This window comes from Sapajus apella, unplaced genomic scaffold (assembly GCF_009761245.1).
Source record: "Sapajus apella isolate SASKATOON/1434 unplaced genomic scaffold, GSC_monkey_1.0 scaffold87, whole genome shotgun sequence".
Classification (NCBI taxonomy): Eukaryota; Metazoa; Chordata; class Mammalia; order Primates; family Cebidae; genus Sapajus; species Sapajus apella.
In genome coordinates, this window is record NW_022437027.1 from 8,784,642 (window position 1) to 8,800,712 (window position 16,071).

The 16,071-nt window shown below is 34.7% G+C and overlaps 1 protein-coding gene and 1 pseudogene across 1 annotated transcript in view; one reads left to right on the top strand and one right to left on the bottom strand.

Moving 5' to 3' along the window:
* TACR3 (tachykinin receptor 3) overlaps positions 1-2,342 on the top strand; it is a 112,752-nt gene extending 110,410 nt beyond the window's left edge. The window contains exon 4 of the mRNA XM_032254706.1: positions 2,232-2,342. Within this exon, the coding sequence (XP_032110597.1) occupies positions 2,232-2,342 (111 nt within the window). The remainder of the gene's footprint in view (positions 1-2,231) is intronic.
* Positions 2,343-12,612: 10,270 nt separating this feature from the next.
* LOC116534374 lies at positions 12,613-14,765 on the bottom strand (annotated as a pseudogene).
* Positions 14,766-16,071: the final 1,306 nt, after the last annotated feature.

Here is a 16,071-nt window from a genome sequence, read left to right on the forward strand (position 1 = left end):
CCTATCATTCTCTTTATTTTTCACAGTTTTAAAAATAGCTAGATTATAAAACAGTAAAAGTACATTCCAATAAATAGGGTAAGAATCCTATATGTGTTCTCCTCCTCTCCCCTCACTGAAAATAGAATAAGGACTAGGAGAAGGTATCAGAAAATATCTTCAAGGGCAACTCCTTAGGAGAAAAAAAAAAAAAAAAAAAAAAGTCGTAAGTGTGACAAAAGAAAATGTCGTGTAAAAATACTAATATATGATACATATGAGTAAACCAGGCAAGGTGTAGAAAGGTGAATTACCTCTTAGAAAACAAATCTGCACAATAGTTTGGATACATGTTAACTAATACCAGCTGAGCAAGAGGGTGAGTCTAACATTTATCCTTCCACAGAGAGACCTTTTCTTTCATTTGCTTAGATTATTCAATCTATGAGATTGAAATGAAGTCTTATGAGAAAGAAATGATAATAGTCCTAAAAAGTATCAATTTTACTACAAGAAGATATATACTAGCACATTTCTGAGACCCATAACATAACAAGAAATACTTTTAAGTGTAAAAAGTATCTTCCAGACCTTAGTGCTTATAGATCATCTTTCTTTGAATTAGGGATACTGTCAATCCTGCTCAAGAAAGCAGAAACTTTTTGAGAATCTGAATGTGTAGTACAAACTTCTCCTTTAAAATATTCAGTTTGATTTTTAAAGATATTTGTGTAAAATAATACTCTCTAACACTTTGTTGTTGTGCCTCCACCAACAAAATATGTTTGAAAAACAGAATAAAAGCAAATATTCAATGGCAAATCATGGTCTATTTCTCAAATCTCTTCCCTATTTAGAAGGCAAAACCAGACATATCCAATTGCTATAAAGTGCTTAAAGTCTAAACAAGCTAACGATATGTGTTCCTAATGAATTTCTTCTGATGATAACAACACACAAATAGTATCCATTCAATCATTTTATGAATGCAACGACTTAAAATAATTAAAATCAAATACTGAAATAATGAGTCATTACAGCATTGCCATGTGCTCAATAAAGTCTGTGAAGCTTGTGTGCATGTTTTAAATAAGCAAATTTATTATTATATAATATCTAATTGTTTGACTATGTTTTTGAATGTTCATCGTTAAAACATATGAATGTTTATCATACAATGTAAAAGTGTCAAGAAAAAGCCTCATGTGTAAAAACAATTATCATTTTTTTAAACTTATGAATGATGTGATATTAGCATTAATTAGTATTTTAGTCATATGGGACCGTATTGAGCTGTAAAATATGTTTAGCCCTCAAATTTAATGTCATCAGCCACTGCCAAAGTATTTTACATTTGAAAAACATAACTCCTGGCCTTCACATATTAGAAAAATTTAGTAGAATTTTCTAAGGCATTATTTCTAAGGAAAAATACTGGCCTTGTCAATTGTTTTGTTGGTTTGGTTTGGCTTCTGTAAATATATTTATTGTTGTATTGCTTACCGAACACTTCCCTTCTAGTGTCACAGAAATACTCAAAGTTCAGACAGTATTTTTTCAATGTTTTTCAGGAAAAACTGGCATCATTCGCTCACTACTCTTGGCTCTGAAACTGAGACCTATAGGCAGGATTGTTTAAGTTCAAAAATTTAAACAATAATAATAAAACAAGAGTGAAATATGAGAGAAGATTTTCACCCCTTTGCATTTTGACAGTAAGAATTATACAATAATGCACAGAATCAAATTCAGTGGGATTCATTTTAAATAGTCATGCCAGTATTTCCATATTTGCTAAGGTTTGAAAGAATCTGCCTTCAAAATTAACTCTACCCTTTGTTTATAAGTTCAGTGTAAATCTTTCCATTGTTTGAAGGCAAACTCAGACTACTAGGCAGATGCTTAAAATAGCCCAGGATTTTTAGATTTAGAGCAGCATCAGAAAAATTCAAAATTCATTTAAAGAAATAGGAAAGAATCAAAAAGCTTACATATTTTAAGAATTCTCTTTAAAAAAGAACACACACATTAAGTCAAAAATAAACATTGCTTACTATTTTGCATCTGGACAAATTACAAGACATTGAAATTATCTGTATGGGAAAATATTAAAGTGGACATAATTGTTACAGAATCCACCCTCATACTTTGTTATATTTTAGCAAGTTCAGTATACTGCTGCATTATTCCATCTTCTAACTTCATGATGGTGACATTTCTGACCTAACAGCTGAATTCATGTCCTTTTCCAGATACTGCCAATGTGTAAGAAACAGAGAACTGAGCAAATTCAGAGTGACCCTAACCCTTACAAAGCACATAAAGAATACCAAGAAGCTTGGTATCAAATCTATGAAATATAAAATAAATGTGAAAAATAAATGCTGACCAGCTCAACATTTGAATTTAGTTTTTGCTAATGCAAAATTCCCTCTGGAAATTTCTGATTCGTACCTGATAAACTATTTCATCAAATAGAAAAGCAGGAGAATTAGTAAAATTTCTCACACTTCTAAAAGTAACAATTTCCTACTTATCATTGATAATGTGTCAAACGTTAAGGAAATCCAGCATAACATGGACCATGTAGAACAATAAGGTTGGACTAAGTTCTCTTAGGGGCAAGCAGGGATAGAGAATAAAATTCAATAGGGCTGTACAAGTTCATTAGTTTTGTGTTTTAATATATACACATAGGTAAAAATTTCTGTGTAGATAAGAAGTAAATGTATATGAAGTTTGTAGCTAGTGAATAAAGTATTTACAAGTTGTGGTAATTATACTAAATATGTTTAATATATTTACATCCTTTGCATATGTGGTAACGTGTGACAGATTTAATTTCTACTTTTTCCTTAAAAACATTAAAAATAATATTAAAAGTAAAAGGAGTCTTACTATTTTCCTATTGACTAGTCAAATATATGTTACGAAGCATCCTCTCTTTGTTAAACACACTCACCCAACCATTCCTCCAAACCTACATGTGCTTTCTTGCTTATTTTTTCTCATAGAAATGTCTAATTTTCCTAAGTTACTGATTCAAAAATAAACATTTATGGGGACAAAATACTTAAAAAATTAAATAAGAAATTCTGCCTAGAGATCTGGTGAATTGGATGGGAGATCCAAAAGTGCATGTAGCTGAGTAATGAAGCATTGAATTTTAGAGTCAACTGATGTGAATTAAAACTAGATTGTCATAAACTTAAGATGTTAAAATATTTCCATGCAACTGCAAATAAAATGTCTTTAAAAATAATACGAAAAATGAAACGAAAGGCACACAAAATGGTGTAACTACAAAAAATAAATTGAATACAAAAGGAGTCAATAATAGAGGAAATCAGAAACAAAAATGGCCTAAGGCAGCAGAAAACAATTGCAAAATGACTGAAATAAGCCCTTCTTGTCAGTAACTGCTTTAAATGTAAACAGATTAAAACTAACCAACCAAAAGGCAAAAACTGGCATAATGAATAGAAAAAAAAATGATCCAACTACACACTTTCTATAAGAAATTAACTTTAGATCTAGAGCTACAAATAGTATGAAATATATTTCAGGTAATACAGTAACTAAACAAGAACTGAGTTAGCTATATTACTAGACAAAATGGACCTCAAGTGAAAAACTATTTCAAGGGACAAAGAAGGATATTACATATCTCTAAAAGGCTCAACTTATCAAGAAGATATAATAATTGTAAATGTATGAACGCCTAACAACAGAGCTCCAAAATGTATGAAACATATTGACAGAAATAAAGAGAAAAACAGTTCTAAAATAATATAATACTTTAAGACTCCAATGCCCTCTCCTTTCAATAATGGACAGAACATCTAGAGAGACAGTCAATAAGAAAATAGAGAACATACACAATACCATGAACTAGTCTTAACATACACATACAGAAACCGTGGAAAGAGAAACCACAAATAAGGGGGGACTACTCTTCATCACATTTTTTTCTGGTTCCCCAGCTTGTGGATAGCAGATCATGAGACTCTTCAACCATTATATGAGCAATTAGGGAATTGGAAATCAAAACCACAATGAAATATCACTTCATATCTGCTAGGATAGCTATAATCAAAAAGACAGACAATAACATACTGTGGCAAGAATGTGGAGAAACTGAAAGCATTTAATGTGGATACATTGAAATTGAATTGAGTATAAAATGGTGCCTCCACCATGGCAAACACTTCATCAGTTTCTCAATATGTAAACACAGAGTTGCCATAGGATCTTGGATATTCTAATCCTAGGTATCTACCCAAGAGAAATGAAAGCATAAATTCTCACACAGCTTATACATAGATGTTCAAAGCAACATTATTCATAATAGCAAAAAATGTGAAAGCAATCTAACTACCTATCAACTGATGAATGGATAAATAAATCATGGAATTTCAATAAGACAAAATATTATTTGGCAATCCATAATAAGAAATTATATACTGATTTGTACTATGACATAGACAATTTTCAAAACCATTATGCTAAGTAAAAGAAGTCAGCCACAAAAGATGATATAGTGTATAATTTCAATTCTATGAAATAAGCAGAATAGGCAAATCTAAAGAGAAAGAAATTAGCTTTGTAGTTGCCTGGTTGCCCAGTGCTGAAGGGGAGAGGAAGGAGTGCAAAAGGGTAATCACTGTGAAGAGGCACACAACTTCTTGTTGGGATAATGAGAACGTTCTAAAATTAGATTATTGGGTTGGCTGCACAACTCTGTAAATATTCTAAAAACTACTGAACATTGAAACACATGTTCTCACTCATAGGCGGGTGTTGAAAAATGAAAACACATGGACACAGGGAGGGGAGTACTTCACACTGGGGTCAGTTGGGGGGAAATAGGGGAGGGACAGTAGGGGTTGGGGAGCTGGGGAGAGATAGTAAGGAGAGAGATGCCAGATGTAGGTGATGGGGGGAAGGCAGCAAATCACACTGCCACGTGTGTACCTATGCAACAATCTTGCATGTTCTTCACATGTACCCCCAAACCTAAAATGCAATAAAATAAATGGGAAAAAAAAACACGTGTAAATTATATATTAATAAACACATTTTTCAAAAAAAAAGATTTATTTTCAAAAAAATAGGTTTATTGAGTAAAAGTCTAATTGAGGGTATCAAGGACCTATGTCTTTTAAATAAATCCTAAGGAAAAAAAATTGTCAAATCAGCAAGCAAAACAGTTGAACAGAACGAGACCTTAAAAATAACTTACAAAATGGTAAAAAAATCAGTTTCGTCTTTGTAAATGGAACTGAAATTTTTTTTTATTAATGTTCCCTTTAATTATGAACATAACACTGAAAGTATACATAAAAATTTCCTTCAGAAAATTCCGGTTCATAAGTAGAATTTACCCCAGACTTAGAAACATGTTAAAATAGGATTCCAATCACATAATAAAAAATAATCCACTGATTCAGTGTTTTTAGTTGTGAGCAGTATAAACTAACTCAAATAATCTTAGTGGAAATAAATTTTATTTTACTTGTTTGTGGGTTTGGTTATTCAGACAGGGTTTACTCTGTGGCCCAGGCTTAAATGTAGTGATGTGATCATAGCTCACTGCAACTTCAAACCCCTGGGTTTGAGTGATCCTCCTACCTCAGCCTTCCAAATAGCTGGGACTACAATCATACACCACCATACCTGACTTTTTTTAATTGTTTTTAGAAACAGGGTCTTGTTATGTTTCCCAGGCTAGTCTTGAACTCCTAGCTTCAAGTGATCCTCCTGCCTCAGCCTCCCAGAGTTCTAAGATTACAGGCATGATGCTATATGAGGAAACTTGCAAACTTTGAGAGCTAGTAAAACAAGTGTGGGGCCCGGAAGTCACTGGCAATACACAAATTACACCTCAGAACCATCGAAGTAGCTACACTGCCACCAGAACTGCTGGGCACAGTCACTGCCACTCACAAAATGTTTATCACCAAAATCATGTGCCTGATGCTGCTGCTGAAATTCTTGCTTTTTCTCCCTCTGGATATTGGATATTCCTGCTACTGCCTCTCCATCCCAACGGGAATACATTCTCCTGTGTGTCTTCTGCTTTGCCTCAGGAATTCTCAATCCAAACCCCAGAGTGTGCATATCAAATTGGTACAGTCTAAGTTAATGCACTTGTACTTAGCTCTAGGACCAACTGAAAATAAGCCTTGGGTTTTCTGCTTGTAAAATGGGAGGCTAGATCTACTTCATAAGACGGAAATTCCCTAAACACATATGCTGAATATTCCACAAGAATGGCAAGTGTCTGTTATAGATACCTTGAGAAAAGAAAATACACCTAAATGTTATGTAGATGTCTTTGGTTAGTAAAATTACAGTTTACAATTTTCCTTTTATTTTTCTGTGTTAGCCATATTTTCCTTAATAAGCATGTACCACACAAGTAATAAAAATTTTAAAAAGCATTATTCTGAGAAAAAAGTGAGCATTCTAATTTAATTGAATTCACAGAAATGTCTTTATTTTTTTCCAGTTATTGTCACTTTGAGTTGCAAGCATTAAAAATAATTGCTACCTGTTTTAAAGTTTAGAATAAGTGCCTATTGATAGGTAGATAATATCACAATTAGGGAAATTAACATAACTACTGTCTAGATATAATGTCACACTCACAGAAGTTTTATATGAATTAAAACAGAACTCCTATAACTTACAAGTCACATAGGCAATGATGAACAGCCCAGTCCTTCCCTAATGAACTTGAGCCTCTACTTTGAGTTTTCAGGACAAAGTGAAGCCCTCTTTTGATTACCTATATCTTTTATTTTTATTGATTTGTTCTTCTCAGTTTGCAGCAAGATGCCCACAGTTTATTCTGAAATGTATTGGAGAGGCTATAGAATAGGATACTACTTCATGAATGCAAAGTCATCAGAATATTGTTATATGTTATGATTTAGAACATATAACAATATTCTGATGACTTTGCATTCATGCAGTAGTGTTCTATTCTATACTAGAAATATCCTCTCTGTACTAGAAATATCCACTGTTGAGTTCCCTCTTCCTCCTATTTTCAAACAGCCTGAGAGTGCATGTATGTGGACAATCCTAAGTGGCCTGAGAGGACAAGTATATTTTAATGAATTCATCTCTGAGCACATGCTTAAACACTAAGATGTGGAAAGCACTTAAACATTTAAAGCTTCAGTTTTGTGCTCTTAAAAGGCAGTGATCCCTGAACACACTCCTTTATTTAGCAGAGGACCATGAATTCTTGGATATGCAAGTATAGTGAATGGAGAGAGTTGGCAGGATGCATGACTGAATTCATTGATTTCAACATACGCAGTCATAGTAACAGCAAATTCCAAGCACCCAAGAAACCACTGAGAACCTGAACTACGAAAAGAGAAATGAAGTGGAACAGTCCAGTGGTGGTTCAGTGGGGGTGCTGGATCAGTGAAGAGTAATATGTGGGCTTTTGGCAAGAAAAACTAACTAAAAATGTTGGATGCTAGTGGCAGAACTCAGGCATCTCAAAGAAAATTTTGCATACTTAAAAGTTGTTTACATATTCAAAGAATGGGTGCTAGAATGCAAATCTTAACTAATATGGCTCAATATTAAAGAATAAAGGGATTTGACTAAAATTAAACTATCTCTGCCTACACAATAAAGGCAAAGGAGAAGACAGACTGTAAATTCTGTAGCCAACACTTAAGCCTTTTAATCTAAAGCCAGGCCAGAATAACATTGTTTCTTTACTTAAGAACAGTAATCCAGGCTACTGTGATCCAAAAACTTGTGATACTTTTGAGTTACTACTACACAGTTATTCCATCTCACCTTACCTCATTGCTTTGTGTTGCATCTCATCCATCCCATCTTATCCATCCCATGCCACCACTTGCCAAGTGAGTGCTCTGCTTTTACCCTACCTTTACAGTATCCCAGGGTTGGGGCTGTAATATTAATCATAAGAACAGCAGAGAGATAGTTGTCTGCAAGCTCATTCAAACCTTTAAGAAGAACATGAGGGACAAATAATTTCTCAGTCCTCTGCAATTTAAAGATCAAGGTGATGGAAGAGAAAACACAAGTCTGTGAGGAAAATACTGAAGTTGACAACTTAAGTACCTCAATAAAAAATAATTTGAAAAATTAATTGTGCCATCTATCTAAAGACAAAAACTACAGTGGCAATTCAAAATCACCAAAAAATGAAAGTTAATTTTAAGAAATTGACTTTTAAATGCAAACCCATATTTTTAATAGTTACGGTAATAATCAATTAAATGTATGATGCTAAAAATTTAATACCTTAAATGGTTTATTTTTTACACTAAGCTCCAAAATAAGATTTTTGCTTATAAGGATGTGGCTCTCCTCCAAGCTCTGAGTCAATGAACTGAACTCTTTCTCCCTTGTGGTTTTGGTACTGCCAAAATCCAACACTCAATGTGTTTTCTTGCATTAAGGCATGAAACAAACAAACAAACAAAAGGCTTAGAAAAGGTATACCTAATTCCTAAGTGCATTGCACTGACAGTAACTGGACATATGATACCACCTAATTGCAAGGGATTCAGAGAAATATAGACCCTGAGTAGACAGCTACTTCCCGGGAACAACTTAGCACTGTGTGTGTGTGTGGTGGGAGGAGGGCAGCATAACTGGTAAAAATCTAGCCTTCTTCTGCAGATTACCTACCTGGCTACCAGATATCTATGAGCACCATTAATGCCCAACACAGAACATGCCCTGACACATCCAATTTTTGACATTCCCAAATAGCTTCCAGTTACTTCATCCTATTCAAAGTTCAGATATCCAGCTGGTATGTGGTCTTCTTCATCTGACCTTAATGGGGCTACTCATAGTTCTGTAATTCATGATCTAAAATGCCAAGGCATCTCTCCTGCCCTACATCTAATATACAACGGTGGAGAAAGGATAATATAAACATAATTACAAACTCAAATTCAGAAAAGAGAACAATGGAAAGCACATAGCCAACAGTGGTCGACAGCAATGACAAAATTCTAGAGGATAAGTATTGTGTGCACTTCCTCTCCTGGAAGTGTGTATTTCAATATCTGATTTTAAATGGCTGTAAACATATGCATTGCAAAGATATATGTAGGTGAGAAAATGTTTATCATTAGTCTTCCTTACTGATAATGGATATTTAAACATAAAATAAGTGAAAATGTTCCTTACATGGATATAAGCACAAAAATGATGTCGGACCATAATTTTTTTCACTGACTATGCAAAATTTTTCTTTATTTTCTGGTTTGTAATGTTCATAATCCACCATTCAATCACTTATACTTAAATGTGGAAAGCCTCTCTATTACCTTAGGTGTACAAATATTTTAACATTCCTTATATAAACATGGAAAAATGAAACTTTTTAAAGTAGAATATTTAAATATTTTAGAAAAGTCTGTGCTCAGGTTTTGTAAATATGCACACAAGAAATAATTTAGAGAAAGTTTCCTTCTTTTTCCATGAATTACGGAAACCTTCTTTTAGGCTTAAAGCTCCAAATTCATAGTGAAATATAATCAAGCAACTACTTTGAAAGTTATTTTGACCCTGAGTATGACAACTAAAGCATACATGCTAGCTGTTTTCAGGCTGAAGACCTGTCATCCCGTCTCAAGTTCAAAAAGATAGCTGCTTCCTCTCGATGGCTTAACATTTCTTAGATTTAACCTCCTGATTTCTCTCAGGAATTGAACAAAATTCCACAAACACAAATCAGCCATTTCTCTTCTATGCCTGTCAAAATACATGGAAATCATCGTTCAGTACACAATGTAGTTCATCTACCTTGTATTATAGCAACGTACCTCACATGACAATCTTGTAAACTATGGTTATTAAGGAAAGCCCCTCATAGATAAGAGTGAAAGCAACTAAAAATATCTAAACACTATTTAATTGCATTGTTCATACTCTTAAATGATTACATGAAATTGCATTGCTAAGAATGGGGTTGAGATCATTGTGATATTTCAATCTATCATTATGATCATCCTCAGAGAATGTAACTGCTACAGAATACAAAGTCCGTAGAACATTCATAATGGCCCATAATATTATACCAAGAATAAAAGAGTTTCCAGGTAGTCTTAGAAGTTGTTCAATTTATGCATATTTTACCTATTTTTTGTTCAACTTTATTTTAATAAAATTAGAATATGTATAACACATGCATTGCTAGCATCTGAACTAATACAATAAGTAGTTACTAAATCTACAGTGACTTGAGGTGCAATCTTTACAATGAGCAAGTTTAAAACCTTACATGATTTTTGAAACCTTATTTATTAACTGAAAATATTACTTACTGATAAAACTTGCTCAAATGCTGTCACTGAATGTACAAGTCACTGATTATGCCAGTGCCACAAAGATAACCACATTTGAGGATTTTGCAATGTGCCAGACACTCACTGAACAAAAATACACAAAATTAAATAAAAACTCACACAACAAACATCTGAGAATCTGGACACTTTGTATCAGTGTTTCGAAGAGTCTCATTAATATCTTAAGACAAGTGTATCGAAACCTTGGCATGATTTAATTTCAAGTTGCCAATTTTGTTTTAACTAACATCAGAAAGTTATAGCTATTCTGCCAATGCTAGGTCTGCTTAATTTAACTTAAGAATTTAATATGACTTAACATTGAAAGCTCAGACTACCATGGAATATATAATTTCACGAATTTTCTAATTATTTTACAGACTGCTCATACACCCATGGTGAAATTCAACATTCAAGTACCAGTGTGCTGGTACCATCTTTTAGTCAAGTTTCTTTAAACTTTCAAAGAATCACTTTAGGCTTACAAAAATAAATATTTGTCAAAAGGTACAGTAAATATTACATAAAACTAGCAGGAAAAAGTATCCAGAAATCTGTTCTGTGCAAATAGTTTTCTTCCCAATGATCCCAAATAAATTTTAGAAATCTAGTCCCATCCCCTTCCTAGACAAGCTGCATTCAACAATCTTCAAGAGACAAAATAAGATTGGAAGTTTAAAGACATACACACAAGAAGTGTGTGTGTGTGTGTGTGTGTGTGTGTGTGTGTGTGTGTGTGTATGGAGGGGCGTGTCTGTGTGTATAAAAGAATTACTTTCTATAAATTATGGGCAAAATGTACAAAAGCCAAAATCTGGACTAACTGAAATAGCACCATAATAAATGTCCTTCAATACTGTCAAATATGCCTACTTAATAAAAGTTTTAGAACAAGAGACAATACACTTGAAAATCTATTGAACTTTAGGAAATTTTTGCCATCTTCCTATCTCACCACAAAAAGATTGAGCACTTTAATCACCATATTTTGGCCACAAAATTAGCAGAAAATTCAAAGTGGCAGAGGCATTTCAGTGGTATTCATTGCTCATCTTTGGCCAGATTTAACATAAACAAGACTGTAAATATAATGGAAAACTATGTAACTAAAACTGTGCTGTAGAGAAGAATTGACACCTTGTGTAGTTATGTACACATTTCCAACCTGTGTGATCTAAAATATTTCAGTGTGTTACTCTTCTGCAGCCATTTTTACAAAGTATATAGTAAGCCAGTTTAGCATCTCAACACAGCTTGAATAGTCATGTGGATCAGCATTTAAAATAAAGCCTGCCAGCAAATCACACTGCCATGAGTGTACCTATGCAACTATCTTGCATGTTCTTCACATGTACCCCAAAACCTAAAATGCAATAAAAATAAATAAATAAGTAAATAAATAAATAAAGCCTGCTGCATAATTTTTCCTATTCATACTCTCTTGACCAAAAATCATCAACACTAGCATGTGTTATTAGACCAAGTATCATCCAGGGCCCTAACGAGAGCTGGTCATTGCTGTGATCAGCCATTCTACCATTTCAATTTCATTTATGGCAGGCATTTAAAAAGTCTAAGTAGACCAATTCTTCTAAAAACCTATTTCAAGTTCCCAGACATTTAAGTGTTCCCTGTAACAGTATGCCCACATTTGGCTAGCTCCTAATTAATAACCTGCCTAAACACTGAAAGGGGAATTCTATATTTACTTGCATTAACTTTAAAAACAGTGCTTTGAATGTATGCATGTATTCATACATCACCTTATGACTGGAAAGGCTTGTTTAAAGACTGTGAGGTTATAAAACCCTATCCAGGATAGAGTGAACAAATCAGAACCTTAACTTAATACAGTTTGCCACATTGTAAACTAATTCCATTAATATGCTTTGCAACATTTGTTGTTTTTTCCCAGTTTTCAAGTATCAAAAAACCCTAATGCAGGCAACCACATAAGTTTATGCTTAAAATATTTACGAATGAATCGATGGTTCCTGTTAAGTTGTATTACACCTACGTGGCAAGGTTTGATTTTAGCCCAAGTTCAGTAATTTTGTCAATACAATTGATATATTGAGCATTATTGAGCCAATAGGACATCAAAATAAAATGTTGTCTAAAGTTAACAGTAACAAACGAATGATCCTCAGTCACAGAATTATCAATTCAGTTTGAGAGGGAGATAGAAGGGAGGGGAGTTAATCCAAACAACAGCAATGAAGTCTTCAAACCATTTTCTGAACAGGGATCTTCATTTTTCTTTTCATTTCTTCTTGCAGAACCTTGAGCTCCCTTAGGAAAAAAAAAATTAGTGGAGAATCACAGCTGGTAATGTCCTGCAAGGTCTTGAAGCTACAGAATGTATTGTCTGGCTAAGTTACATGTGGTTTCCATATTAGCTTGTTTGGCAGGGTGACCTACTGCAAAGCAGGCTCAGTTACCACACCAGTCAATCCCTTGGGAGTTACAATTTCCTCCATATCCATCAGTGTTGTAAAAGCCTCCATACCATCAGTGTAGGTAATAGCCACCTACACCAAATCCTCTCCTGCTGCCATGGCCACCTCCACCTCTGTGTCTGCTGCTTGTGTGGCTGCTGCTGAGGCTGGAACTGCTAGCGCTACTTGCACTGCTCTCTGTCAGCAGTCTCTGGCAACAAATCTTCCACTAAATATGCTACTCATAGAACGTCCACCATTGCTACTTTTGTAGGTGTGTTCATAAGCCATGTTTTCTCAAGATGGCACTTCTTGTTTAGCTTCAATGAGAAGATCCAACAAATCCTTAGTGATATTTATGTTCCTCTCATTTAAAAATGAGATGGTCAGACCAAGGTTTCCTACACTTCCTGTATGGCCAATGCCATATACATATTCTTCAATATCACCTGGAAAGTCAAAATTGATAACATGTTTCACCTTTGAAATGTCCAGTCCTCTTGCTGCTACTGCTGTAGCCACTAGAATTGGGCTTTTTCCTGAGGGTAACTGATGAAGGGCCTCTTCCCTATCCCTCTAATGGTCTCCACAGATACTGGTACATGGCATCCTTCATGGTATAAGAAATCCTCCAGAGAATAAGAACTCTTTTTGGTCTCCACAAACACTAAGGTTAGTACATCCTTGCCTAGGATCTAGGGGATGTCTAAGGAGGTCAAGCATAAATGATAGTTTGTCTGATTCTTCTACCCAAACTACTTAGTTTGTGATATTCTCAGAGGTAGAGCCAACTCTTCCTTAGAGCCAAGAAGATATCAATATATTCATTCAAGAAATCACAAGCAAGCATCTGTAGTTCCTTAGGAAAAGTAGCACTAAACATCATAGTGGGGTGGACACCCTTTGGAGGCATAGTCTCTTGTTCAACTATTCTGTGTATCTGAGGCTCAAGTCCCATTCCAACATCTTATCAGCTTCTTCTAACACCAAGTAGTCACAAAAGTTCAATCCAATCTTTCCTCTTTCCATCATATCCACTAGATATCCTGGAGTGGCTACTAATGAGTGGCATCCACGTTCTAAGTCTCAAATCTGCTAACCAATATCAGCACCACCATAAATCAGGCAAGGAGGACTTCCAGATCAGTATGAAAATTTTCTTGCTTCCTCATTAATCTGTACTGCCAATTCTCTTCTTGGTGCTAATCCCAAGAAGATCGGGTATGTTTGTTCCACCCATACCTTCGATTTTCCTTCATGGCCCTCAAAGCCTCCTTTGGACCATTTGAATAAATCTGACTCAAGATGGGCAAGAGAAATGATGCAGTTTTCCAGGTCCTGTTTCTGCACAAGCCATCAAGTCTCTTTTCTCTTTTATAGTAGGAAGAGCATGCTTTTGCACTGCAGTTGGGTGAGTATAATGAATAACTTCTGTTTCCCATGATAATTTCTCCCATCTCAACATCACTGAAACTTTCAATATATAGAGGACAGTTGTGCCTATTGCCTCAACTAGAATGTCATTGTATTTCTCAAAATTAATCCCAGTGTTGCATTCAGAAAAGAGTTCCTGTTCCAAGCGTTCACTTGGTGGGAGTGGTTCCGACCAATCATCTTCATCTTGTCACACCAGGAACTGTTTCCACCACATTCAAATTTGCCAAAGCTGCTCAGTCACCATGGCTGCCAATGCCATCATAATCACTCCATCCATGATTATCAAATCTTCCCCTTGATCCACTTCCACTGAAGAAGCTAGGCTTCACTCTTGAATCACCAGGAGATCCAAAACTACTGTATGCCTCCTTATCTTTACTGGGACTCCACCCTAAACTGTCTTTAGTAGCTGCTCTGTTCCTTAAATGAAGAGGGATATAGTGCCCTTTGCTGGCTGTACTTCTCCCACTCTGATTATCTGAAAGGTCAGGTCTAGCCCAGCAAACTGCTGGTCCAGCCCAAGCGAATTTTCCATTGCTACATGACTCATCCCTGCAGAGTACCTAGGAGTCTTCCCCTACCGAGCAAATATGTTTGTTTAACTGTGAAGGCCCTCTCACAGGAGAATAGTGGCTCTATTTTATCTATCTTTAAAAGAAAATATGGGTAAGAAGGCAAAAAAAACTATGTTCAATTTAATAACAGGTGTTAAAAGTTAACATTTATTTTGTCAAACATAATTTATTATCTTTAATCAGCCTCATACCTCATATTACCAACTGAAGTATTTAGTCAATATTTTGAAAGTCATAAATGGCTTATTAAACACAGTTTAATTAATTAGGGTATTTTCCCAATCTTATAAACAAAGAAACTAGAACAGAAATTTTAAGCATCTTGCCCTAATTACAATTTGCTACTCATGAAACTAAGCTTTGAATCCAGGTAGTTTGACTCTAGATCCTACCTATGGCTTTATCTAGTAGTTTCTGAGATCCCGCCACATGAACTTGAAGCAAACGCTTTATCCATCTCTGACTGTCATAATAATACTAGGAAACAAACAATTGTTTCATGTTCTGATGTTTTAATCTTCAAAGCGTAGATATTATGCATTTCATCTAGTAGTTTTAAAGTAGATGAACTACTACCTCTAAGTGTTTTAAAGCACAAATTGTTTTCAGAGAAGAGGCTGATCAGATGAATGCTTAGAGATTGTATGAAGCCTGGTTACCGTGATGAATTAACCCCAGTTCTGGTTCTTATTCTAAGCCTTAGGGTGTCCCAGTATTGATTCCAAATTAAGATAGTTAAGAAATATTAACAAAGTACTCAAGAAACTGGAGAAAATATCAGATTACTGACTAACTAGTATATTGTCTTTCAATACAGAAAGACAAATTTGATGAACATATAAAAGAACAAGGTTATAATATAGTCATTTTCTTTTATTGATTTTTTTTTATATATTGTTCCTTGGATGAAAATTCTAATCTATGCCTGCAAGACTGTTGATTGATATTACATCTGTCCTTGATGAATCTATCTTGCTGAACCATCAAAATGCAAATTAACTCCTAATTACATTTGTGAACAAATAATTTCACTACAATGTAATAAATTATCTAAGAATATACATATATAAGGTGCCATGGGAGCAGGTTGGGGAGAGGACCTCTGACTATCTCAAAGAATTGGGAGAAAAGAAAAGATGAACAAGGAATCGTTTTCACAAAGAGATGCTTGAGCTGAATCCTGAAGAATAAATACAAATTCTCTGAAGAGAAGAAAAAAGGCAAGCACAGAGAATAGAGTATGCAGGGGCAAGGAAGCCTAAGTAATACAAAAGTTTTTTC